The sequence below is a fragment of the Telopea speciosissima genome, chromosome 1 (genome assembly GCF_018873765.1).
Source record: "Telopea speciosissima isolate NSW1024214 ecotype Mountain lineage chromosome 1, Tspe_v1, whole genome shotgun sequence".
NCBI lineage: Eukaryota > Viridiplantae > Streptophyta > Magnoliopsida > Proteales > Proteaceae > Telopea > Telopea speciosissima.
This window is the reverse complement of record NC_057916.1, coordinates 21,562,546-21,589,355: the sequence shown is the minus strand read 5'-3', so window position 1 is coordinate 21,589,355 and position 26,810 is coordinate 21,562,546. Positions and strand designations below refer to the sequence as shown.

The following is a 26,810-nucleotide window of genomic DNA, read 5'->3' as shown; positions in this document are numbered from 1 at the left end:
GGGACCATGAAATGACACCTCTGCCTCTTGGGTAGATACCCAGGCGTGCTTCCCCATTGGCCCAAACACCTGTATAGAGACCATGCGACCAAGTAGAGATCTCTTGCCCTTAAATATTATACAAATCGGTTTGACTAACTACTTCAACGTATCTCATTAGATGAGAGAGTCCCACCATAAGCCACACTACTTCTAGTTACAATACTAATAACTATTCCTACAGACATAACTTCTATAACTGCCAAGTATATAGTCCTTAATACAAACTACTACTACTGCCACGTACACAAATGCCTTGCAATGTGGATGATAAGCGAGATGACAATGCAAGGATAGACCAGCCGTGCACATAACACATTAATACTTGCAACCCAAACAAGAGGCATTTACATGAAAACTGAAGTGTCTCTACAGAAGGAGATTTCCCCACTTCCCTGCGACAGTTAGGTAAGGTAAATGCAGAGTCCTTGGGTATAACCCCTCCTTCCCAAAAAAACTTCCAGGAAACAGGTAACCCTTGCAAGTAGTCTTAGTACTATATGGACATTTATCAATGCAATGACAATTGGACTGAAGTTCAAGAATTTAATGCTTCTATACCTGAGAAGGGGGCAAGAAGTCGCACAGAACAACAATCAATTGAAGCATATTTAAGACATTGTGGGCTGAACAGTTGACCCACTGTACTGCAACTATGAGACGTGTAAAATTTTCATGCGTTTCAGCTCACTTTCTGGTTGTAAACCAATGCGTGATATTACTGTGTTTCTCCAGCTTTCATTCCTCGAGTATCACTGAATTCACATGCTTGTACAGAGAAATTGACATCCTCCGATGGGATTCTATCATCGAACAACCTGCATCCATGCACTGGTGTGTTTTGAGTTCCATTAAAAGAAAAACTACTGAACATAACACAATATCGCTTTTATATGAATCCTTTTCCAGATGAGGATATTTGATAAACAAATCAGGGAAAACATCGAGCACATGCAGAGAGTAGAAATCACCATTCAGTGGACCCAACTAAAGAGAATTCCAATTCCAAAAATTGACCAAACTGGAAAGATAATGACACAACTACTTCTATAGGGTTCTGTTGGTACTGAACTATATTATTGCGTGACCGTCCATGTGATTGGTTTACCAGTTTGGTGGTCTGATCAGGTAAATTTTTGGTGTAGGTCATCTCTTAAAGTGGGAGCCCTCACAAGTTGAGTCCAGCCACTCTAACCCATGAATATTCAATGTTTTTCCAAAGATTTCCCCTATTTCAGTGATTCAAGTTCCCTATTCCAGGTAACTACACATGGCAGCAAGATACAGAATTCTTTTACCGTAGCAGAATCTTTTCTTTCAAGGGCTGGTACAAGAGTGCTCAAGTTTGGGTCATCCCTGTGTTTGTCCCAAATGGCTTCAAACTGCAGGCCCTTGCATCTTGGTAACACAGGGTACATCATAAAATAGAAAATAAAATGAATATCAAGAAACATTGCAATAAATTAACTCTAAAAATTCCATATGGATAAAATTTCTTGGAAAGCATGACTCTTTACTCACTGCTGAAGCAAGATCAATATCTGAAGAACATGTGTCCGGATAACTTCACGGCCCCTTCTCATTGCAGCGTTCTTGTATGTGATGGTAAGCTCATCAACCAATCTGAGGCAGAACAACATGAGAAGATTCAACAACCAGAACAAAAGAGATCCTGAACTGCAAGAGCAGCTAGAGTTTCGAGCAAGGAGACAAATTGGGTACTCCATGTCTAGACAATTTTCAGATTGTTCATCTCACCTTTCAACATATGGTGTGTTCCTGATCCATGTCAACTTCATAATTGTATAGACCCGCTGAAGAACCTATGAGATAATGGGAAAAGTTCGTCATTCCAAGTCTTTGATGCAAGTATTAGTGTATTACACAGCAATACAGCATATGTTTCAGAATAAACATGATATCAATGGCTCCACAAAATATCCCTAATATCATAAAAAAATACTGAATTGTGCACTCGATCCCGTCGCAATGCAATGCTATTTATCATGCTCATCTGACATACCCAAAGGATTCCTGAAAGTTCACAAAATTTTATTTGATTGATATTCTTATTTACTCTAATACAATTAAGAGACCAACTGACCTATGTCAACAGCTATAAACTGTACCTTTTGCTTCATAATCACCAAGCCAACTCATAACTTTTGCATGATTGCTCCACAAAAGTATTGAGGGAAAAGAAGACATGACCCCCCTTACATGTTCAAATGCATCATATGCCCTATATCTTACTACTGCATTGGAATACTTCCATGAATTTCTTACCCATGGGATCTTTGGAAGAGGTGAATATCATAGCTTCCATGTCACCAGGACTACAAGTTCTTCAGGTCAAAACCAGAAACAGTCCCAGAAATGAAGAAATTTTTTTTTTCAAATAACAAAAATAATAGGGGCAACGGCCAAAAACCTCAATCTTCTTTTGTTAACCAAATAGACTTAACCATCTGATGCAGATAAATCAGAGAAAATGGGCTTGTTTTAGTGGAAATAAGCCTTAGGTTGAGTTACATATATGTTGGTCCTCTGATCCAATGGGTTTTCTTTGTAATAGGTCACATTTTAATGAACCTAAAATATGGGTAGGAGGCAAGAATGCGGGATTTACTTTGTAATTGTTATTAAGTGTTAGTAGTTGACTGGATTAAGGACCATGAGTCTCGCCTTTTTTTAAGCCGCTTTCCTTTATTTTCTGTGGAGTTTAGGTGAGTTAAGATTAACCCCCATAGCAAGCTATTGGTTGGAGGAGTTTTAGAGTTAGTTTGAATCTATTTCGAGTCTTTTATATAAGGTTATAAGGGGCTTCAGCCCTTGACACAATTTGATAAATGGAATTTTGGCTTCAGCCTATTGGTTCTATGTGATTCAAAGCTTTCTGCTGTGGTGATTCTAGGAAGGCCTTGGTGGTGATTCCAAGGTAGTGTTTCAGTTGGGATGATTGAACACATGTCCTCTTCCTCATCTTATCTTATTTGCTAACCAAATACAGTCTTCTTTCAGTTTACTGTTTTCAGAATTTCCTATTTCCAGTTCTGGACTTAGTACTGTTTCAGATCTGAGAATTCCCATCAATTTCAAGTGTCCTTGATAACAAATTAACAATAATTCTTCAAAATTAATTCTGATTTGATATCTAAGATCAGTTTTCAGATTCATCTTAAGATTTCACATTTCTATTAATCATCCAGTTTATTCATCCATCGAATCTGTTTTGAACCATTAAAGAACCTGCTATCGAATTCTGGTTGTCTGTCAGAATTTCAGTTTCCTATTTTAGAAGGATTCTTCCATATTTGCAATCTGACCATTGGATTGCTCCCAAATTTTGATGGTTTGATCTCTATACCTAATATAGCAATCAATTGAATATTTGGCCAATCTGAAATGCTTTGACTAAGATAATTGAAATTCTCTCTACTGGTTTGGTTCCTACCTTCATGCGATTCTGGAAAAATCCTTAGTATGCTAAACCCTGTTCTGATGAGGTAAAGCTAGGCCGAAACGAACACACAACCTACAGAAACCAGAATCGCAGTGAACCTAAAATCTGAGAAACAGGGGAGAAACTTAATGTGATTAGAACTAGCAAGCTACAGATCCGATGGGGCTGTAATTAATATATATTAGAGGTCTAATGGCGTGAGGGTATGGCTAAAATATCAAAGCAAACTGACAGTTAGATTAGGAGATATGAACATGGACAGAAAATAGAAACTAAGAAAAACCAGGAAATAGCAAGTAGAACTTGAATAACTTTCAATCCATCAGTGCAATGGTCTTCAAGTTTGGGCGAATGGAGCAGTAGGGGAAGGAATAACATATCCAAAATCCAGACTAAGTTGATGGTTAGATGTTCTGAAATCACAGACCAAAGTCTCAGACTTAGATATCAAATAACCCTATTGCAGACATGAAACAACATGTAAAAATAATAGAAAATAAAAGGAACTTAGAAAGCAACAATAGAGGATTAGTCAAAACACAAAAGAGGTTTAGAAATCACCAAAGAGAAGGCCACAGTAGAGAGAATAGTTGCTGGAATACCTGCAGAACAGTAATGGGAGAAAGAGGAAAGAAAAGGAAAGAAGGAGAAAAGGGGCTATGACCATAGGCTTCAACACCTATGGCCTGCAGGAAAGGCTTCACCCAAGGTTAAAACTTTAAAGCATCGGGTATCATATCCGAAGGGTGATTTTAAGAGACGTATCGTATCGTATCAGAGATACGTATCGTACACTATAGATATGCACGGAAATGGTCAAGATGCACATGGAAATACACTTTTGGAGCAAAGAACAATATAAATAAGCAATATATAACATGTATCATGCATAACACTAAAACGGAGAACAACGTATAACCACACAAGTGCATTAAATTGAAATTGTTATAAAGGATGAGGTTTCTTATATGTAGTAGTAGTCTATTGCCATGAAGAGTTTGATGCATCAACTAACTTAATTTTACCTAAATCTATGGATTTATAGCAAAAATAGGACTAAAAATCATGATTTAAACACAAATATCAAGTTTTTTCAGAAAACCTACCTTTTTCTGTGAAATCTCCTTCAATCTCTGACCTCAACTTGTTGGATGATGCAAATGATGATGTTATAACACTCCTTGATTCGTTTTTTTAGTGTAAATTACAAGCCCCAACTCCAAAAGTGTGAAAAAACTTGCTTAAATGGAAAATTTCAGACTCTCGGTTGAGAGTTTCCCTTCTATTTTCCTCCAGAATGTGTGCTGTATCGAGTCTGTGACCCAAAAAGGCTTTTTTATGGTTTGTATCGATGGAATCGGTATGTATCGAGCCGTATCGGCCGATACATATTAAACCACCCACAGAACCCTTCACCAGACGTATCGATGGTTTCATATCGTACCGGCCCATATCGGACGATACATTTCGATACCATCCGAGACAGTTAATTATAAAAAGAGAGAGAGAGAGAGAGAGAGAGAGAGAGAGAGAGAGAGATGTATCGGTATCTATCGTATCGGTACCGACCGATACCAATACGTATTGGCCAATATTTAAAACCTGGCTTCACCACCAATCCCAAACCAAGGATTCACCACCTTGGGTTGCCACTTGCTTCACCACAAGGGCTGTGACTGATTCACCCCAGTACACACACTCACATAGACTGGTTCGTCAAAAACATCCAAATTGTGGGAGGCTGCTGTCCTCTCTTTATTTATAAGCTGTGATCATTACAACCAAATAAGAAAAACTCTAATATAGTGAGAGATCCTTTACTACTAAGAAACAAGGAAAATGTAGCAACTGCCTAAAATAGAAAGTCTTGAACGACTAAGAAACAAAGAGTTTAGAAACTCTCCACAAAATAACAACTAAGTAGCATACTCGCTTACTAACAAAGGAAGTACCAACGTTGATATAAACCACCACTAAACAAAATAGAAACTTGCTAATTTAGACTCCACAGAATATTCCAGTGGCAAACAAAGATCTTCCAACAGGACTATCCATCAAAGGTGGGCCCACATATGCTAAGGAAGTAGGCTGATTAACGTCAGTATCGTCTTGAAGATCTCAAATAAGCAACCAGACGCAGGCCTGTTTTGTCTCTTCTCTCAGGACTGAACTGCATCATGGTAACTAGGTGATTAGATCTCCATTACCATCACTAAGCATTGTAGCTGTCATAATATCCATTCTATCAGATTTCTATCGAGGTTATTGCATAAGAAAGTGACGACTGAAAACAACTACCCCTCTGTAAAAGTCCTAAAAGCACGATATTTGCCTACTGCAAAAGTAAAACCAGTCAACAAATGGTCATTACATTGAAGCAATTTTCTGGAGTGTACAACTCTACTAGTGCTTTTGTATTACCAGTCTAAAGCCAGCAAAAACAAGAATGGCTGGCAGCTGGCTTTAGCATGAACCCTGGAAATTGATAACAAATTATGTGAAAAATGTGCAGAGACATCCAGAGGACCAGATACCTGGGCCGGCAAATCAAGATGCCAATGGGAAGAAGGAAGTACGCATGCTCTCTCACAGAAACCATTGAGTGATGGTGAAAGGGAAGAAAGGCTGGCCATGTAGGAAGGGGAAGAGAAGGAAGAGATTCAGGAGGGTGCAGTGTGCTTATTCAGAAGGAGATGGAAATGGCTATATTATTCTGCATTTCGTAGGATTAGGATGGAAGAGAGAGAGTGCAAGGTGAGTTATTTAGTTATTTGGGAGGAGATGGGAAACTTTCTTAAATTGTTACATGTTGGGGTCTCTTCAGTCCCCAACTGTTTTGGGTGGGGGCATGTGGGAAATAGAAGAGATGGGTCATCGGTGAGCTATTTCAACCGTTTGGAGTTGTTTATTAACCCTTGCTGCCCCTCCCCGCCCCCCTCCCCCGGCGGGTTCTTTAGTTATAAGGGTAGGGAAATTGAAGAACATAAAAATGGGTTAAGCTTCACCCTGAAAAGTAGGAGGTAGCTTTGCTTTGATGTATTGAGTAGATAAGGTCTAGTTGATTTGAGTTAATTGTTAGGTGCAAGTAACATAACAACGACGGGGAAGCATTGCAGTCCCACAATTTTGGATCCATGAAACATCTGAAAAGAGGACTCTGAACAGAAACATTTTCCAGAAGTGAACTAGTGTACCATTATAGCACCAATATTCCGGAGCTAGCAACAGCCTTTTAAATCATAAGCATAAAGCATTTGAATAAAGATCCATGACCAAAAACAATTTCGTGAACAACTAGTGTAGCATAGAAATAGGAATCCATCCTTAATACCACTAGATTCCACATTATCTATATTTCAAAGGATATGCATCTCTCTTCGAATAAAATGTAATGAAACCTCACCAGTATAACAGTTTCATCATCATCAGCATGCATCCACTGAAAGAGAAGTGGAAAAATACGTCTGAAATGAGCTAATAAGACAAGCCCCATTCCATTAAGAACTGGCTCAATGAGTTCAAGCCATGCAATGCGGCGTTCTTTATTCCTTGGTTGCCGCTCCAAGTGACTTAACATCTCAGTAAGCATCCTTTCAAACCTGTAAAACAAGCAGTGTCCAGTGGTAAAACATAAAAACATGTCAGGCATGCATGAAAAGTTGAAAAAATATCACTTTCTAGCAAGGGTAGATGTGTAAACGTTAAAGGTAGTACTAATCGCCTCTCCTGGGAGGGGGGGGGGGAAGGGGAGGTGGAGGCAAAATGATTATTTAAACTAGCCCAATATGTGGGACTTACAAGTTACAACAACTACTCAACCCAATATGTGCTGTGGGACTTTACAGCTAAATCATAAGTGGGTCAGAAAGGCTGTGGATCCTCCAGACCCTTTTATTTAAACCCGTTATAGACCCTTACCCTGTATTGTACCACGTTTGAGGTGGAGGACCCATAAGAGTGGAGTACAGTACCTCCATTATTTTATTGGTTCTTATTTTAAAAGTTCAAAAAAAATAAATAAATAAATAAAAAGGAAGGAACCCTTTGTTCTGCATTGCTGCCCAATACCGCACAAACTCTTCCATTCCTCTCACCTCCTCACTCCATTACCCTCATTTCCCCAGTTTTTGTGGTTCTCTAACAATGAAACCAACAAGACAAATTGAAGGTAAAATTATGTGTAATCTAAGTAGGAACAACAAATATTTTGGAGTACTATGTGGTAAATTTCTAGTAATTCACTATCACATATGGATATGGCGATTAATGTGGTTTAGATATAGAACCATAGCTTCAGAAAACTGTCTCAGGAGGTTGATCTGTGAAGAGAATTAGGACTTTCACTGGTTCAGCTCCACTGAAAAATAGATCTTCTTGAAGGCCAACAAACCAATTGATCTTCGCAATTCAAAAGGGTCTGCCAATGATTAAGTCATTTGATAAATAGAATGAGGACAAAAAGCTGCACAAAGAGCTCCTCACCATGGACAGCTGAATTTCTTAGCTTAGCTATGAATTCCCAGCTCTATTGTTTACCAATGCTGCAGTAGGTAGGCAGCATATGCATCTGGGGCTCCAGCCTAATATATAATTTTTTCTTTTGGCACTTGCCACTGGACCATCTGTTGTTGTTGTTGCCCTCTCTCTTTTTTTCTGAAATTTGAATAAAATCAGAGATTACTGACAACAACAACAACTCAGCCTTATCCCAAACATAGTTGTCAAGGCGTCACCAATGCCTTGGCGTCCAGGCGCCTTGGTAGCCTAGGAGGTGCCTTGTTGGTGTCGCCTTGTTTTTCAGCCCCTTCAGCCACCTTGATTCGCCTAGGCGCCTTAACAACTATGATCCCAACTAAATGGGGTCGGCTACATGAATCCCTACAAAACAAAGTAAGGAAAACAAAGGTCCTTACAAAGTGTTAAGTAAGAGGAATGAAGAATAAAAATGAAAAAATGAGATAAGAAAAGTGATAAATGGAAAAATGAAAAATGAGAGTACGAGGAAAAAGGCAAGCCCAGGAAATCAGGAAAATCTCAGATACTTGGTGTCGACAACATGGATCCTTGGCCCCAATAGGCTCTATCTGAGGTCATACTTGGCACAAGACCCAAACTCTGCATGTCATTCTTCACAACCTCACCTATGGTCATTTTAGGCCTGCCCCTAGTGCTACTAGCTCCCTCAATCAGAATCAGGTCACTCCTCCTTACTAAAGCATTCCCAAGCCTCCGTTGCACATGGCCAAACCACCTCAGACGACATTCTCAGAGTTTGTCGCTGATCGGGGCAACTCCCACATCAGCTCTAATACTTTCCTTCCTCACTTTATCCTTCCTAGTTTTGCAGCACATCCATCTTAACATCCTCATCTCTGCAACACATAGCTTCGCTATATGGCACTTCTTAACCGCCCAACATTCTGCCCCATACATCATAGCAGGTCGGACTACAGTCATGTAAAACTTTCCTTTAAGCTTTAAAGGAATGTATCGGTCACACAGTACTCCGGTCACCCCTCTCCACTTCATCCATCCCACTTTAATTCTTTGTGAAAAATCATCATCTATATAACCTTCTTTGTGTATGATAAACCCCAGATATCTGAAACAATCAATTGGAGGTAACTCTCTGTCTCCTCAATTGTCACCATGTCATCATCCATCATAGTGTGGCTAAAGTTACACATCATATACTCCGTCTTTGATCTACTAATCTTAAAGCCACTTGCTTTCAAGGTCAATCTCCACATCTCTAACTTAGCGTTAATCCCTGCTTTTGTCTCATCCACCAAAGCGATATCATCGGCAAATAGCATACACCACGGTACCTCATCTTGGACAAGCACAAACAAATAAGGACTTAGGGTTGATCCTTGATGTAACCAAACCGTAATTGGGAATTCCTTGCCCTGGCCTCCCACGGATCTCACATTAGTCATCACATTCTCATACATATCTTTAATTACATCTATATATTTACTTGACACCCCTCTCTTCATAAGAACATGCCGGATTAAATCTCTAGGGACTTTGTCATAGGCTTTATCTAGGTCAATAAAGACCATATGGAGGTTCTTCTTGCTAGCTCTACATCTTTCCATGAGCCTTCTCAATAGGTAGATAGCTTTAGTCGTGGATCTACTTGGCATAAAACCAAATTAATTCTTGGAGATATGAGTCTCTCTTCTCAGATGGGTTCAATAACCTTCTCCCAAAGTTTCATAGTATGACTCATTAGTTTTATGCTTCTAATCCTGATCCTGATAGGTGCTTTTAGTTGTTTAATTTAATAAAGAGAAGGAATTTATGTTTTCTTTTAAAAATCAGATATTACTATTTAATTATTTTTTTTTTTTAAAAACTATAAACTATTTCTAATTGGAAACTAAAACCAGAATAACTCATATTTTCATGCCCATGGTCCATATGAAACCATGATTCACGTCACCTCAATAATGCAAAAGGTGGCTCTCCTTCCAATCTCTATGGATTATGCAGCAACAACAACAACTAAGCCATAGCCCAACTAAATGGATCTGTGGAAAGACAAAGTATAGATAATAAAAGTAAAAAGAAAGGAACAGAGCAACATCGACAACAATTCAGCAATATCCCACCTATATGGGGTTGGCTACATGGATCCTTGCCCTCCAATCAGCTGTATTTGAGGTCATACTTGAGACAAGACCTAAACTATGCATGTCTTTCCTCACCAGGTCTCCTATGGTCATTTTAGGCCTGCCCCTGGCTCTTTTAGTCCTTTCAATCTGAATTAGATCACTCTTCCATACTGCTGCATCTCAAGGCCTCCGTTGGACATGGCTATGCCACCTCAAACGACTCTCCTGTAGCTTATCATGAATCGGTGCCACTCCCAACTCAGTTCTAATACAATTATTCCTTGGTGCCACTCCCAACTCAGTTCTAATACAAGTATTCCTCACTCTTATCCTTCCTAGTTTTGCCACACATCCATCTCAACATCTTCATCTCTGCTACACTTAGTTTATCCATACGACTCTTCGTAACTGCCCAACATTCCCCACCATACATCATAGCTGGTGATAGTCCTACAAAATTTCCTTTCAGCTTTAAGGAATACGCTGATCACACAACACTCCAGACGCATCTCTCCACTTCATCCGTCCTATTTTAATCCTCTGGGCAACATCATCCTTTATATCGCCTTCTTTATTATGCAGGAGATATGAAGAAATTGGGCAAGAACCACCCAATGGTTGCCACCTGGGAACTCTCTAGCTGTTGAGAAACTGGATAACCCTAATTCCCTGAGTTGTCACATTATTTTGGATGAAGTTATAAAATCAACTAAATCTTTGGATGACACAAGGAAAAAATTTTGGAACTCATCAGGTTCTCAGTTGTTCTCAAGGATGCATCTATGGAACTTGGCTTCAGTCTGGTTCTCTTGAATAACATACAGAAGAAGGGACACCACCAGATCTCAAAAAACACTTAATTTCAATTGATTTATATAATACAACCATAAGTCACCAAATTTGAATCCCCACCAGCAATGATCTGGGATCAACATCTGAAAATTAAGGACCTGACCATGGAAATACAGCATCAGATTTCCTTCACAATCTATGCCAATCTAATATGTCATCATCTGATCAAACCTGTAACCCTAAAGTTTCCAACTAGTCTTAAAAGACCAATTATCAATGGGTTTTCTACTCCTCATCATCATCTTCCTCACAAGTCACAAGTTGTGGTCACCAGTCATTCTACTGTATATCTTTACCTTTTATTCATTTAAAATATATGCATCCATTATATATATATATCATATCTCTACCCCTAGAGCTCCCTGCGATGAGCTATTGAGCCAACTCAACTAATGCATCTTAAGTGACCCCAAACCAGTTGGATAAAACTAAAACCATGCAGAAGCACCTTAAGAAAAGTAGATAAATAAAAATAAAACCTACCATGAGCTACGAGGATTTCTTTGCAGGATACAAGTTACTAGAAGTACAGACATCTCAACCACATAGCGCCATAGCTCATCACTAGATGCAATATTCCGACAGCATATATCAAGGATCACATCTTCATACCAACCAAGCTCAGCAGAATTTACATTCTTTGCAAGATGTATAAAGCTGATCATACCCTGCGCCTGAAATGAAGAAAGGTAAGGGGTAGCGGCTGCCAAAATATTACCAGTAAACAATAAAAGATGATACTGCCTCACTAGTACACTGGTACAATTGTTCCATTATCCCAACAATATTTTGTCCCTGTGCTATGTCAGGAATATATGCTCAATATTAAAAGATTAATAATATCCGTCCAATACATGTATAAAGAAAGATCAATAACCATAATCTAAAAGCAGAATCATATCCCCAGGACCACAGTCACCCAACCACGTTGTAAAACCAAATAGAATCACCACTGAAGTTAGAGGATTTGGTTTTCAATAGACAGAAGTAATTGACTAAGAGGTCATCTGGTTAGATGTGTAAGGCTACGTTTGGTAAATGTCTGAACAGTGTTCAGAACTGTTTTTTCGTTCTTTAAGAACAAAAAAACGTGATTTTGTGTTTGGCTTGACGGTTCATTTTTTTGTTCTTTTAGAACGAACCGGAGGAATATTTGATGTAAAGAACAAAGAACGATCATCATGCGATTCACGAGCAAAACCCGTGAGCAAGCCTCGAAGACCAAAAAAAAAACCCAAGAGGCAGATCTGGGGAAGGAAGTTAAGAGGAGGAGGCGAACTTGCAGGTCGATCTCCTCTCTCTCTCTCTCGCTCTCTATCCCTCTCTCTCTCGCTTCCTCTCTCTGCTCTCTCTACCTCTCACTCTCCCTGTCTCGTTCTCTCTCTCTCTCTCTCTCACTCTCTCTGTTTCTCTCTCTCGGTCGTTTGTTGGGATGAAGATCTGACTATGGATTTTTCTCCTTTGTCTCAGGATTTGGAGCAACAACCCTAACAATTGAAGATAAACTGTTTCTATGTCAGAGCTGCAGCAGTGACGGGAATTGCTGCTCAGGTTGTGGACATCGTCTTCAGACAATAAATTGTTACTCAGGATGTCCCTCTGCCGCAGAGCTCTCAAAAATATGGGCTTCTATCCTCGATGCTTCATTCCCACAAGAAGATGTCATTGGACTCGACACTAGCTGGGAACCACAAGAGATGCTATCTATGGATGAGAATACCATGAAGAACTGTTGGGAACCTAGACAACAGGGGTTAATGGTTAACACAGAGCAGAATGAGCTGGAACCTAGTCTTCTGTCTGAATCTTGGATAGGTTCATCTTCAGAGTTTCCTTCTAACGAAAAGTTGGGACTGTGTGGAGGAGATAAACCACCATTACACCCTGAGAATTCAGACAAGGCAAAGGTAATTTGTTATATTTACTTTGCATTATTTGTTCTCAGCTTTTGAAATTATATAATCTGCTTAAAATGCTTTTTTTCAAATTCAGTTCCACTGGAAAGAGGAAAACCTTACAGACTTGTATCAAGGGCTCTGCTGAGTTTGGTTAGGAACTTAGGATCACAATATGAATCCTTTTCTTATAAATATGGGTCCTATTAGCCAGAAAAGGGAAAGAGAGAGAAAGGGAGAGAGTCTCATCTTACATTGTTGGTTTATTCATTCTCATTTTACTGGCCAAGCTTTCTACTTATTTTTGTAGGACTGTTCTTCACTGAAGGATCTTGAAATTCATGGTCTCAGTGACCTTTGTGATGGTTTCAGCATTGATGATGTTGGCTTAATTTTTGAGAACGAAAGTGACATATTTGGGTGCTCACAAAGTCATCCCAGTTATGTTTTTGATGACGTAGCAGTTGGTTGCTTATTTATTGATTGCCTGTTTGATGGTGAATCTTCTTCTCTGGTTTGGTTAATGCATTGGTTAATGCAAGGTTCCTCCCTTCCTTCATCCCCTCCATCTTCTCTTTTCCCAAGTGGGAAGCAAAAGAAAGAAATCCTTTCCTTGAGAATATTAATAAACACAATTTGTCAATTTCCTTAATTAAGTCAAGACCCTTCAATTAAAGACCAATTTATATGGTCCAATGAATACTAGGGAAGCCAAATGCTCTGCTTCACATGCAATTTGTAGGGTCCATATATCTTAAACTAAGCACTGGTTAAGACTGAGGGGAGGACAGGTATAGTTTTCTGGTTTCTTAGTAGTTTAACACAAAAGTAGCTAATGGGTTGACCTTAGAATAGCATGTTAGGGTCCATTTGTAATTGTTTCTACTACAGTTATTTCTGGGATTTGTTAATCCGGCAGTACAGTGATAAATAGTGACTTGAAGGGTGATGAATCTAGATGTTTTGATATTTGGAAATGTTTCTGGATAGTTTATGAAGTTTATATACTTACATTTTCTGTAAACTCTTCTAATGGATGAATAGGAGACAATTTATCACAAAGCTAAATTATATTAAAGCAATCTCAAGCTCTAGTCAAGTAAGATTGCAAGAGTGAGATTCTGATCTAGATTTTAAATGGGTTTTCTGATTTGTTTTTTAACCAAGTAAGGAATATATCATAGGTTGATATGGGCTATGATTTAAATCTATATCAGGAAAGACAATGCTGCTATAAGAGGGAAGGAGAGAATGAGAGAGATTGAGGGAGACTGATATTTCATGGTTAAGCTCTCGAAGCTTGAGCTCTGTTGTGTCTGATCTGATGTGTAGTCCTTATTGCAGGGGTTAGGTCATGTTCTCTTGTTCTTCTCATTCATGATTGTCTCTTATTTTGAGGAAGATTCACAAACAAAGATTAAAATGAGTATTCTAATGATCAATAATTTAAGGATGATGGATTGATGTGAATCTTTCTATCTTTCTTTACTATCTTCCAAGCAGCATGTGTGAGTACTAATTTTCAGTGAAGCTGAAGCATATATAGCACAGGGTTCAATGGTTAGCTAGGCTTATTATTAATTTAATTTCTCGCTCATTGCTCAGCCCCATTATTGAACTGTTGACTTGATAAAGTAGCAAACATCACTACCCCCCCCCCTTTCCCTTTCCCTTCCTTCCATTATTGAACTGTTGATTTGTAGCCCATCTTTACTCTCTCTTTCTTTCTCTCTCACTAGGGTCTAATACTTGGATTAATTTGCTTCTTCTGTAGTATGAACTGCTGTTGGGTTCTTTAGCTACTTATGTTTTGATTTAGGAGAGATAGGAGAAGGATTTGGAAGAAATCTGAGTTAGTAGATCAACTGTTAGGATAATTAAGTTTTCTGGGTTTTGACATTTAAGTTAGAGATACATTGAGCTACAGAGCATTGCTAGTATGGTAGGAAATTGCACAGAGGAACTGATTTTTTTGAAGCCCTTGTGAGAAATTTTCGATGTGGAACCAACCCATCTGAGAATTGCTTTGTAATGGTTAACATATTACATTGTAGGTACTTTTTTTATTTGGTAAGACCATTGTAGGTAATTAGTATGTCTTGATTGGTAAGACCATTGTGGAACCAATATTCTCTCTACTTCTTCTCCCTTTTATATGGTATAACCAAGGTTCGAGATCTCGCCGAGTTTCTCGGTTTTTCAAAATATCGAGTCGAGATCACATACGCATTCTAAAAGTGCATTTTCTCGGCGAGATCTCGGCGAGATATCGAGATCTCCGAGTTTCTCGGTTTGACATAGGAAAATGCCCATCTAGGTCCTTTACATGAGTGCCAGATCTCGAGATCTTGCTGGAAATTCTTGGTATACAGACACCTATCTATGCCAAGAACCAAGACAGACACTTATTTATGCCTAATATCATTTTGTATTTCATTTACTTAAGATATTATTCATAAATAAGAAAATACCCCCCCATTTGAATCCAATAAAAATAGTTAAAAAATCAAATTCCAAAAGGAAAAAAAGTCAACCCCCTAGTTCAAGAACAAAAACTGGATTTTCGGTGGTAGGTGCAATTTTCAACTTTCTAATGCTGGGGTTTTTCTCAAATCTAAAAATTCCATAAATCTTATTATGGTAAAACATTGCTAAAAACCAAAAGTGCGGTAAAATATTCATTTGTTTTGATGTCCAAAAAATTATTTCCATTCAGAGCGATTTTGACAGTATTCGCGCACACCGAATTAAGTTTGACCGGTACATAACTCTTTCAATATAAATCAGATTTTAGCAATCTTGGACTTGTTGGAAAGCTTTCAAAATTAAAAGAGTTATGTACCGGTCAAACTTAATTCGGTGTGCACGAATGCTGTCAAAATCTAGTTGCGTTAGAAAGTTTGAAAATTGCACCTACTGCCGAAAATCCAGTTTTTGTTCTTGAATTGGGGGGTTGACCTTTTTTTCTTTTGGAATTTGATTTTTTAACTATTTTTATTGGATTCAAATAGGGGGGTATTTGCTTATTTATGAATAATATCTTAAGTAAATGCAATATCATTTACTTAAATGATATTAGACATAAATAATTGTGTTTGTCCTGTGTCTGTCCTGGTTTCTAGCATAAGTAAGTGTCTGTCCTGCTTTCCTACTAACTGAAACTCCTATTTGGACTTTGTTTTTGCAAAATCTGATAGTGCCATTGTGTTTAAATGGCCTAAAATAGGCTAAATACCAAGTTTCAGACCCAAACTAGGTCTAAAACCCACCGAGATAAGGCTTTGAGTCGAGAAAAAAAAAAGTGCAACAACTCGGCGAGATCTCGACTCGACTCGGCTTTTCAAGGGTCCGAGTTGGCACCGAGACCCAAGTTTTCGAACCTTGCTTTTATTACAATATTACATACTATGCCCTACCCTGCCCTCTCCATTCTTGACATCTATTAGCAGTTCTCATTGTGAAGTGTGAATCACAGAGAGAGAGAGAGAGAGAGAATGTATGATGCATGGGTGTGTATCAGCAGTGAGGGATATGATGAAGAAGATCTGTTCTGAGTTGCGAACCAAGGGAGGAGGAATGATGTATTTCTGTTTTAGACCTTTGCTCATGGCATTCCTCATGTAGAGATTCATGCTACTTTAATTTTTTTTGTTATATTTCTGTTTTGGATCTCTACTTGATGGGTCTTTAGCTCAAATTGGTAGAGCACTTGGCACATGAGCATGTTCCAAGGGGATGGTGGTTCGAATCCACCAAGGCCCTTTTTATTCAGCTGTTCATAGCATAGTCAGTTATGACACTAATCCACACAAGAACCCAATTTTAATGGCATCTTTGAAATTTGAAATATTTTTGTACTTATTTTGGTTATGTTAATGAGATATTTTAATTTTATGCTAAGGTTGGTAAGAGAAAATGATTTTACAAGTATTTTTTTGGTATAATTGACAAGGAAATGGCATTATTGTAATTAATATCAAATAGGGAAGAACAGGTTTTACCAAACACTATTTTCGTTCTGAACGGCGTTCTTGAGACTGTTACCAAACAGTCTTTTCCGGTCTCAGAACGTAGTTCTAGACCAAGAACGCCAAATAACGTTTCTAGTCAAGAACGGGCGTTCTTTGTTCAGACATTTACCAAACGTAGCCTAAGTGAATTAAAATTAGAACAAAAGCAAAGATGGAAAGTTTTGCAATCATTACCAAAAAATAATTGTGCAACTCAACAACATACTAAATATGACTAAATTTTACTTCACTTTTTATCTAAAATTTTAGCCGACTCCATTAAGTTGGGATAAGGCTAAGTTTGTTGTTTTCATCCAAAATTTCACTGGAAAATTTTTCACTGACATTTAAAGTTTAGTTACCATATTTAATATGTTGTTTTACATTATTATTCTAGGTAATGACTACATAACTTTCTATTTTGTTTCTGTTCTATTTTACATCACTTTCACTTTAGTTCACATCTACCCACACAACCCCCTAAATGTTAGGCTCCAAGAAAAATCTACTACATAAAAGTTCAGCGAATTTGGGGTGCATCATACTAGTTGATCAATTGATTCAAAATCATCGAAAGGGGATCATTTTACACTATAAATATTGGAAAAGGCTAACAAACAAGGATTGATCATTCTGCACACTCATTTCCAGTATTCTTGACATAAATTTATGCTTTTGGTTGAGACAAGATGGGGAGCTGGAGATTGGGATTTGGAAGACCCAAATATGTGGTAAAAAAGAACTCCTGAAAATACTACTCAAAATTTCATGCAAGTTGAAGCAAGAAGTACATTGTAAAATCAACAAATTGCTTACGTACTTTCACTTCGGGGGACCAATGATCAAGGGTGGTCAACGCGCAAGGAATCACCAAAGAGCATAACTTCCCCAAATGAGGGTAATCAACCTGGAAGACAGATTGGAGCATAACATCATAAGATATCAATACAGTATTCAAGAATCTAAACTGTCACAAACCTGTGTAAGGAACCATCTAAACTGATGAGCAGCCACAATCGCATATGCAACCGGAGTCCTCGCAGAAGCAGCTGAAATCTCGTCACAGTCGTCTGTCGCATCAATAGAACTTTCCTTGATGGTACTCTTGAGCAAAGGTAACACTTGAGGCATCAGCTCCACCACCAATTTCCGTTCTTCTGGAACCAAAGCCAAATCCACTCCGAGCTCTTCCACCCTTCCGAACTTTTTCCCATCCATACCGGAGAATAAAGCCCTTGAGAGCTCTCCCACCACTGCCTCCCCTGCAGCTGAAAGATCTCTGGGAATCCATGACATTAAGTCCCCTGTTTCAATCTTGGCTGAAGCTAATGCCGCACAGCATAAACAGAAATCCCTAATTTCTCTCTGAATCTCTTCTTCTGAAGTTTCAGGAACCAATGACAAATTCTTGTCAGGTAGTAGAGATTCAAGAATGGATTTAACGGAGACATTCGTGCCTTCTGGGGGATTATACTGTGTGCTCGATAGAGATTTCTGGATAGGGTCTGCTAACCTATGAAGAAAGTGTGGATCAATTAAATATGACATACAGTCATACACAGGGAGAGGGAGATATATATATATATATATATATATATAGAGAGAGAGAGAGAGATACTTACTGCAGTATGAGATCATGAGGAACATGTGCGAAGTAGTGGACCATCCCGGTGCTTTGAAAGTGGTGATACCTGAAGCACTTCACAGTTCATAACTCACAAGTACACTTCTCGTTTAACAACTACAATAAACACCCGCCGCCAGTTACTAGAAACGAGAATTGCGCTAGCACTACTTCTTTATTAGGTTAAATTACAATTTACACCTAGACACCTTTTTTTTTTAAAAAAAATTTGGTACAATGGTACTTCTCATTTACCTCATAACCCCTTCCACTCACCCACCCCCCGCTTGAGACGATATGAAATCTAATATGGTACCTTTTTTTTTTATGTTACATGCCATGTAGGTTTTTTTTTAATAGACCTATGCCTACCTATCTAATATGCCACCAGACTTTAACTACAACAACAAGGAGTGAAGGGGGGAAGGGGGTGTTTCACCAACCACAACAACATAGCCTTATCCCAACTAAATGGGGTCCACATGGATCCTTGCTCTCCAGTCAGCTCTATTCGAAGTCATACACTCATACATGATACGAGGCATAAGACAAGCATGTCTTTCCTAACCACTTCTCCTATGGTTATGCCTCTGGCTCTTTTAGTTCCCTCAATCTGAATCAAATCACTCCTCCGTATTGGGGCCTCCCAAGGCCTCCATTGAACATGGTCATGCCATCTCAAACGACTCTCTTGAAGTTTTATCATGAATCGGAGCTAATCCGAACCCAGCTATAATATGGTTGTTCCTTACTTTATCCTCCCTAGTTTTGCCACAAATCCATCCCAACATCTTCATCTCCACTACACAGTTTATTTATATGACACTTCTTAACTACCCAACATTCCGCACCATACATCATAACCGGTCGTATGACAGTCCTATCGAATTCTCCTTTCAACTTTAAAGGAATACGTCAATCACACAATACTCCGGACACACCTCTCCACTTCATCCATCCTATTTTAATTCTCTGGGCAACATCATCCTCTACGCCACCTTCTTTATCTATAATTGAGCCCAGGTATCTAAAGTAGTCACTTTGTGGAATCTCCCTATCCTCAATACTCACCGCCTCATTATCCATCCTAGTGTGGCTAAAGTTACACACCATATTCCGTCTTAGTTCTACTTATCTTAAGATCTTTGATTCCAAGGTTGATATCCACAACTCCAACTTGACATTAATCCCTGCTTTGTCTCGTCCACCAAAACAATATCATCCGCAAAAAGCATACACCAAGGAACCTCATCTTATATGCCTCTGGTTAAGTCATCCATGATAAGCGTAAACAAATAAGGGCTTAAGGCTGATTCTTGATGTAACTTGATTGTAATTGAGAATTCACTACCTCAACCCCCCACACTTCTTACGCTAGTCACCACACCATCATACAATATCTTTATTTATGTCTAAATATTTACATGACACCCTTCTCTTCACTTGTATATTTCAGATTAACTCTCTAGGGACTCTGTCGTAGGCTTTTTCAAGGACAATAAACACCATATGGACTAGGGAGATCCCTCTTGCCCTCTCTATATATTTCCATGAGTCTCGTAAGTCAAAAAATAGCTTCCATCATAGATCTTCCTAGCATAAAACCAAATTAGTTCTCTGAAATAGTAGTTTCCTTTCTCAGGTGGGTTTTAATAACACTCTCCCATAACTTCATCGTATGACTCATTAATTTTATGCCTCTATAGTTATAGCAATTCTAAATATAACCTTTATTTTTGTAAATCGAAACCACAATGCTTCTTTGTCATTCATCTAGCATATTCTTTGTGGTCATAATTTTGTTAAACAGCTTGGTTGGCCAAGATAACCCACACATTCCTACACTCTTCCACAGTCCACACTTCTATAGGGACCCCGTCTAGACCAGGTGCCTTGCCTACTTTCATCTTCCTTAAAGATTCTTTTACTTCAGACACCATAATTTTGTGTATATATCAACGCCATGATGTGGTATCAAGATGAGTAATGCTAATGTCCGGTGCCCTATTACTTGAGAAATCTTCGTTAAGTAGACCGTAGCAGTACTTTTTCCACCTCTCCCTAATGTCCTCATCCCTTATTTGATTCAGGGCTTCTATCATTTGGTTGAAGAGGGGAGACTGGGTATTAGTAGGGATTGGACTAAGTATCAATGTGATCCCATTGCTTTAACTACTCTTTTTCCATCTTTAACTGATGATCATTTTATAATTCATTCTGATGGTGCCTCGAAATCTAACAGTTCTTGTGGTGGCAGGGGAGTTATTATTCGAGACCAAGAAAGATTTTTTGTTGCAGTTAAATGTAAATCTTGTAGGAACTTCTCTACTGCACCTATGGAAGTAGAGATATTAGGGCTGGTATCTTGCTTGATAGGAGCTTGCATCTTTGAAAGTTATGTTGTTTCTCTGGTTCTAAAGGTTTAGTCTCTTGCTTAAATGGCTTCTAGCCCTCCAGACTAGGTGTCTGCTCTGTCAGTTGATGATATCTTGTCTCTTTGAAGGAGTTTTGGTAGTGTTTCTTTCTTTTTTGTATCTCATTTGATGAATTGTGAGTCCCATGTATTAGCTAAGGGTGCTCTACTATTTTGAAGTTGTCTAGAGTTTGGGGGGGTTCAACCACCTAAGTTCATTATAAATCCTGCTTTTCTCTCCGGCAGGAAGTCATACTATGTTTCTTAAATAAACCATTTGGTGGAAGCGTTCTTTCCACCTTTTTTTGTCCAAAAAAAATTTAGAATATTTCCTAGATGTCCAATGGTCAAATTAGTCACGTCACTTTCCACATGGCTCATCCACCAAATTTCTCCATCTTTATGTCTTGATACTATTTTTCAATAATTTAGGAGCCTTTATATTACCACGTGGCTAGATTTGTTTCACTTGAAAGTTAGAAGATCGATAGTTGAGCTAGGTAAGCTTGTCTTCAAGGGGCCATGTAAAAGAGAACAAGACTGCAGTCACTACAAAATACCTAAATTGATATTCCAGTCCAATGTCCTTAAGAGTCTAGTTTAGGTCTGTCTTCCTCTCTATGAATCATGTACTCCATTAAACTGTTGCAGAGTATTATAGGTTGAAATGGCCTTTCCTTCAATAAATTAAGTACAGAAAACGGTTTACTTTTTAGAATGCCTACTGGTTACCATGACAACACAATAGGAAGAATGTGATTGAAACAGGTTTTTGGTAAGATTATTAATGAACAAGTTTAAGAGGAAGAACAAATTTTTCGGATGCCCAAATGTATTTCTAAGTAAGCATAGGCTGCTGTCATTAGAACACATTAGTTTAAATTGAAAGAGGGGAGGGGGAAGCAAAGAAATTATTATTTTTGCCAAAGGACCTGCAATCTCCCACACGGCACACCTGACCGAAGGCAGGTGCCATGGTCGGCAACAGAGCTCTTACCCGCAGCAGCGCAAGCTTCATACTTGAAGCACTCACCTGACCCCAACCCTCAATAGAGTTTCTTCCCACAAAACCCCACCTCATCCCAAACCCCCACGCACCTTCATCGAGCACCACCCACCCACAGTCTGCTCACACTGCCCCATCAACCTCCCCTCCAGTAACTACCAAACCTCTACCGACGCCCCTCCTCCCTCCCAACCCCCAGTAGCCGCACAACACTTTTTCAGACCCCACCTAGCAGCACCACCTTAATGTTTGCCGTTTCGGAAGAGGAGAAAGAAGAAGTACTGGTTCGACTTACCTCTGCTAATCCCAACACCGGCGACGTCCGCGACCAGCGTTGATAGTTTCTGCAAAATGCAAACATCCGTGAGGCCAAGAAGACATAGTAGAGCGAGAGAGAGAGAGATTTTCACATACCTCCAGACGCGAATGCGACTGCGAGTGGGAGAGTTTCAACTTTCAAGGGAAGGAGGAATGCTATACGGCCTACGGGTAGGAGGAGGGGAGAGATGTAAGAGTTTGAGAGGGGAGGGAAATTGTTATTATCATAAAGATTAGGATCCTATGTATAAATAATTTTATATATTTGCAAGGTACGAGATTATTGAATTTGAAGGGGACCCAGGCATGTACTCTTTGAGCTTCTCGAGCTTGCCATTGTACTGTACCCGTTCAGACGCCCTTGAATGATGATGACCCATTGTCCCTCTAGAGCAGATGTTAATACGCAGGACTTTCTGCTCATGGGGGCAGCAGCAATCTCTTGCGGAGAAACTGTGGGCGCTTTCCATGGAAGGCCGCCTCGACGAGGTCATTCGAATCCTTCGCCAAACCCCAGACTCAGCCCGCCAACTTTTGACCTCCGAAACATACCTCCCGCTCATCAGATGTTGCATTAAATTCAAAGCCTTTGCTCAGGGCAGAGAGATCCATAAACACATCGTTGATAGCGGCATCAGACCTGATGTAGTCATACTGAACAATCTGATGATGTTGTATTCGAAATGTGGGAATCTCGAGGTTACCCGCCAAGTGTTCGAGGGGATGGCCGAACGAAACCTCTTCTCTTGGACTGCAATGATTGGGGCATATTCCAACTCTGGTTATTCGCTCAAAGCCTTCAAGTCTTATGAGCAAATGATTTTGGCAGGATTTAGAGCAGATCACTTCCTTTATCCTCTGGTTTTGAAGTCCTGTTCAGGAATGAAGGCTTTAGGGAGAGGGCAACGGGTTCATGCGGATATCATAAGAAGTGGCTTTCAGTGGGATTTGGTCGTAATGAACTCTCTCGTAGACATGTATGCCAAATGTGGAAATGTTGGAGATGCCAAAAGAACTTTCGACGAAATGGCTGTCAGGGATATTTTTGCTTGGACTTCGATGATTGTTGGCTACACCCAGATGGGCCATGGTCTACAAGCATTGGAACTGTTCAAAGGAATGATGCTTTCGGGGGTTAAACCTTGTTCAGCCACTTTAGCGGGGATTTTGCCTATTTTTTCTGATCTGGGTTCACTAGAACTTTCGAAACAGATTCATGGATTGGTTATTATAAGTGGGTTTGAGTATGAAAAATTTGTTGGAACTTCTCTTATCGATATGTATGCAAATTGTGGTGGTCTGGGGTATGGCCGCCTCATATTTGATAGAGTAAAGGACAAGGATGTTGTTTGTTGGAACACCATGATCAAGGGTTATGCTCAGGTGGATCTCTTTGACGAGGTTCTTGAATTATTGAGATGGATGGATAAAGATGGGAAAATTCCAAATAAAACAACATGGGATTGCATTATTTCACATTTTCTCCAAAGAGGACAGCCTGTAGAAGTTCTTTTCAGTCTGGTCAACCAATTGGAGCAGAATGGTATGATGTTAAATGTAATGTCATTAACATTATTAGATCAACTGTGTGAACAAGTAGAAGATATCAAACAAGTAAACGAACTCCATGGGCACCTAAGCAGGGATGGGTATATCTTGGGGAGTATTGTGGCATCTTGCCTTATACGCATGTACTCGAAATGTGGAGATCTTGAAGCTGCTCAAGAAGTTTTTGATTGCATCAGGTCAAAGGAATTGGATTGTTGGAACTCTATTATTGCTTGCTTTGCTTACAATGGTTATGCCAATAAAGCATTGGAACTTTTCGATTCAATGCGTAAGAACTGCATGAAACCTAATGTCCACAGCTGGAATACTGTAATTGCTGGATTCATTGATGTTGGCGATTTTGAGACTGCTTTGGAGACCTTTACTTCTATGAAGTGGTCAAACCAGAAGCCTAACCCAACGAGTTTTGATATTATTCTTCCAGTAATTGGCAGTTCTTCTTGTTCAGTAATAGGGAAGCAATTACACTGCATGTTTCTTAGAAATGATTGTGAGATGAGCAGATTTGTCTGCACAGCATTCATTAACATGTATGGAAACTGTAGAAATGTAGATTATGCAATTAATCTGTTTGAGTCAATAGATGATAAGGATTTGGTGTCATGGAACGCAATCATATCAGCTCTTGCAAAGAATGGATATCTCAATGAGGCTTCAAGAACCTTCCATGAAATGAAAATGGCAGGGGTATCTGCCAACATAATCACTTGGACTGCATTGGTTTCAGGTTATGCACAGAATGGGGAAGTTGATGAAAGTTTTAAGCACTTCTGTGAGCTTCAGTTGGAAGGACTAAAACCCAATTCCATTACAATTGCTAGCATCCTTCCAGCATGTGCACAATCAGCTACTCTATCCCATGGAAAATCCATTCACTGTTACATCATAAGAAGTGGGCTTCACTATGACGATCTATTTATCGCAAATGCACTTATAGACATGTTTGTTAAATGTGGATGCATGGAGTATGCAGAACGAGTGTTCAGGATTCTGCATTGGAAAGATGTAGTCTCATGGAACACAATGATCCAGGGATTTTCAGTGCATGGAAAGGCAGAATCTGCTCTCACTTTGTTTAGCCAGATGTTAGCGGATAGAGTGGACCCTGATGGTGTCACTTTTGTTGGGGTTCTCTCTGCATGTAGTCATGCTGGGCTGGTTGAGGAGGGATGGAAACATTTTAACAGCATGAATGCCAGTTATGGAATTGTGCCAAGTGGGAAGCACTATGCTTGCATGGTTGATCTCCTTGGGCGTAAGGGCCACTTTGAGGATGTTAGAAATTTCATTCTTCAGATGCCGCTGCAACCCACTGCAAGCCTTTGGGGTGCTCTTCTTTCTGCCTGCAAGACCCATGGAAATGTGGAAATGGCTGAGTATGCAATGGACCATCTCATAGAGCTACAGCCTCAGAATCCAGGGAACTATGTGATATTATCAAATATTTATGCAAATGCTGGGAGATGGAATGATGTTGATCATGTGAGGAAATTGATGGTTGATCATGGAGTCAGGAAGCTGCCTGGTTGTAGTTGGATTGAGATTGGAAGCTCCATTCATGCCTTTACAGTTGAAAACACATGGAACGAAGATATGAATCAGGAAATAAACAAAATGCTGTTAGATTTGGCAGCTGTGATGATCGAAGAAAGGTTTGTCCCTCAAATAAACACAATCGGTTTTACATGAAATCGGAAATGGAGCACGGTTCAGTTTACTCCAGTGAGGAGATGCGAGCATAAAACTCAGCTTTTACATAAAGATGGCGTGAGTGTAAGGAACAATATTGAAACCCCAAGCTATTATGCTTATTATCCATGTTGAGAAACACATAATCTGTGATTAGATTGATAGAATGATTTTTTTAAGCAATAAATATTATATGCATTACTCCCCTTGGATTGAGATTGGTAGCCAATGGTCAGATCCATTTGGCACTTACCCTATCCCCTCTCACCCCTTCCTCTATCTAAATTTCGTAATTCCTGATGCATCGCTCGTGAAGATAAAGGAGCTCTCGGTTCCCTTCCCTACCCTTCCCTCTTTACTGACTCCTCTTCGTTTAACTTAAAGTCACCAAGTCCCTAGGTTACCTCCTCATCTTCAATTCTCTCAATTTTTCCGCATTTTGTCTCTAATTGGTGAAGTCTTCTTATATTCTCTCGACCCAAATTTTGCAAGCTGCATTACGTGAAACAGGCCACCCTTGACTTCCCATTCCGATGCTCATATGGTAGTACAGAGACTAGAAGTGGGTGTACGTGATCAAGCTTCAAGTTATAGTATTCTTTGATGCTTGAATTATCTAGGGTTCTTGTTCACGTGCAGTGACTGGAGGAGTATTTGTGTCCAAATTTTCTGTTTTCCTATTTTTTTCATTCTTGACTAATTTAGGATTTTAGTTTTGTTTCTGAACTTTGTTGTTATTTTGTGTAACTTCCCATCATTTGACCAGAACTTCCTTGCCTTCTCTGTTGTCTTTTCTCAAACCCATTGCTGAGAGCATATTTCCAACAATTAAAGTTTGATTGTCTAATCTTTGTCAAATGGCGTCTTTCATTCCTGGGAGCAGGATTTTAATGTCTTCAACTATGGATCAATAGGAGATCTCAAGGAATATGAAGGTCATTAAAGATAATCATCTCTTACCATGTGCTGACCAGAACGTAGCAGAACTGGTAAGCTTCATTCATGAAATTGAATTTTTCCCACTGGATACTCTGAATCAGCCAAGTAAATTTATTTCAGTTTGATGTGCTTCTTATGAATGTTCTGCTAACCCTCTCCCCCCCCCCCCCCTTTTCCTGTTTGTTTGTATCCTACTCAAATATTGAGAAAAATTAATCTCTGAGCTCAGTTTGTTCACTTTTTTGCTTGTCCCCCCCCCCTTTGTAAATTTAATAAGAACACTTATAAGTTATAACTGGTAAATATTCTTGCTTAATATGATTGGACCTTATTTAAAAATAGTGAACATTAAATATAATTTACCCTCCCCTGG

General features: G+C 39.2%; 2 protein-coding genes across 2 annotated transcripts; one reads left to right on the top strand and one right to left on the bottom strand.

The window, feature by feature from the left end:
* Window positions 1-550: 550 nt before the first annotated feature.
* Window positions 551-18,582, bottom strand: LOC122666082 (uncharacterized protein At2g39910). The gene is made up of 9 exons (XM_043862195.1): window positions 18,502-18,582; window positions 17,858-18,392; window positions 17,700-17,786; window positions 11,458-11,648; window positions 6,906-7,101; window positions 1,798-1,862; window positions 1,561-1,662; window positions 1,338-1,437; window positions 551-857 (listed from the first exon to the last, which is right to left on the bottom strand). The coding sequence occupies exons 1-9, from the start codon at window positions 18,543-18,545 to the stop codon at window positions 846-848; spliced, it is 1,332 nt and encodes a 443-aa protein (XP_043718130.1). The 5' UTR covers window positions 18,546-18,582; the 3' UTR covers window positions 551-845.
* A 3,990-nt stretch (window positions 18,583-22,572) lies between these two features.
* On the top strand, window positions 22,573-26,629 carry LOC122648717 (pentatricopeptide repeat-containing protein At2g13600-like). The gene is made up of 2 exons (XM_043841942.1): window positions 22,573-26,060; window positions 26,382-26,629. Exon 1 carries the CDS (start codon window positions 22,637-22,639, stop codon window positions 25,496-25,498), a length of 2,862 nt encoding a protein of 953 aa, XP_043697877.1. The 5' UTR covers window positions 22,573-22,636; the 3' UTR covers window positions 25,499-26,060; window positions 26,382-26,629.
* Window positions 26,630-26,810: the final 181 nt, after the last annotated feature.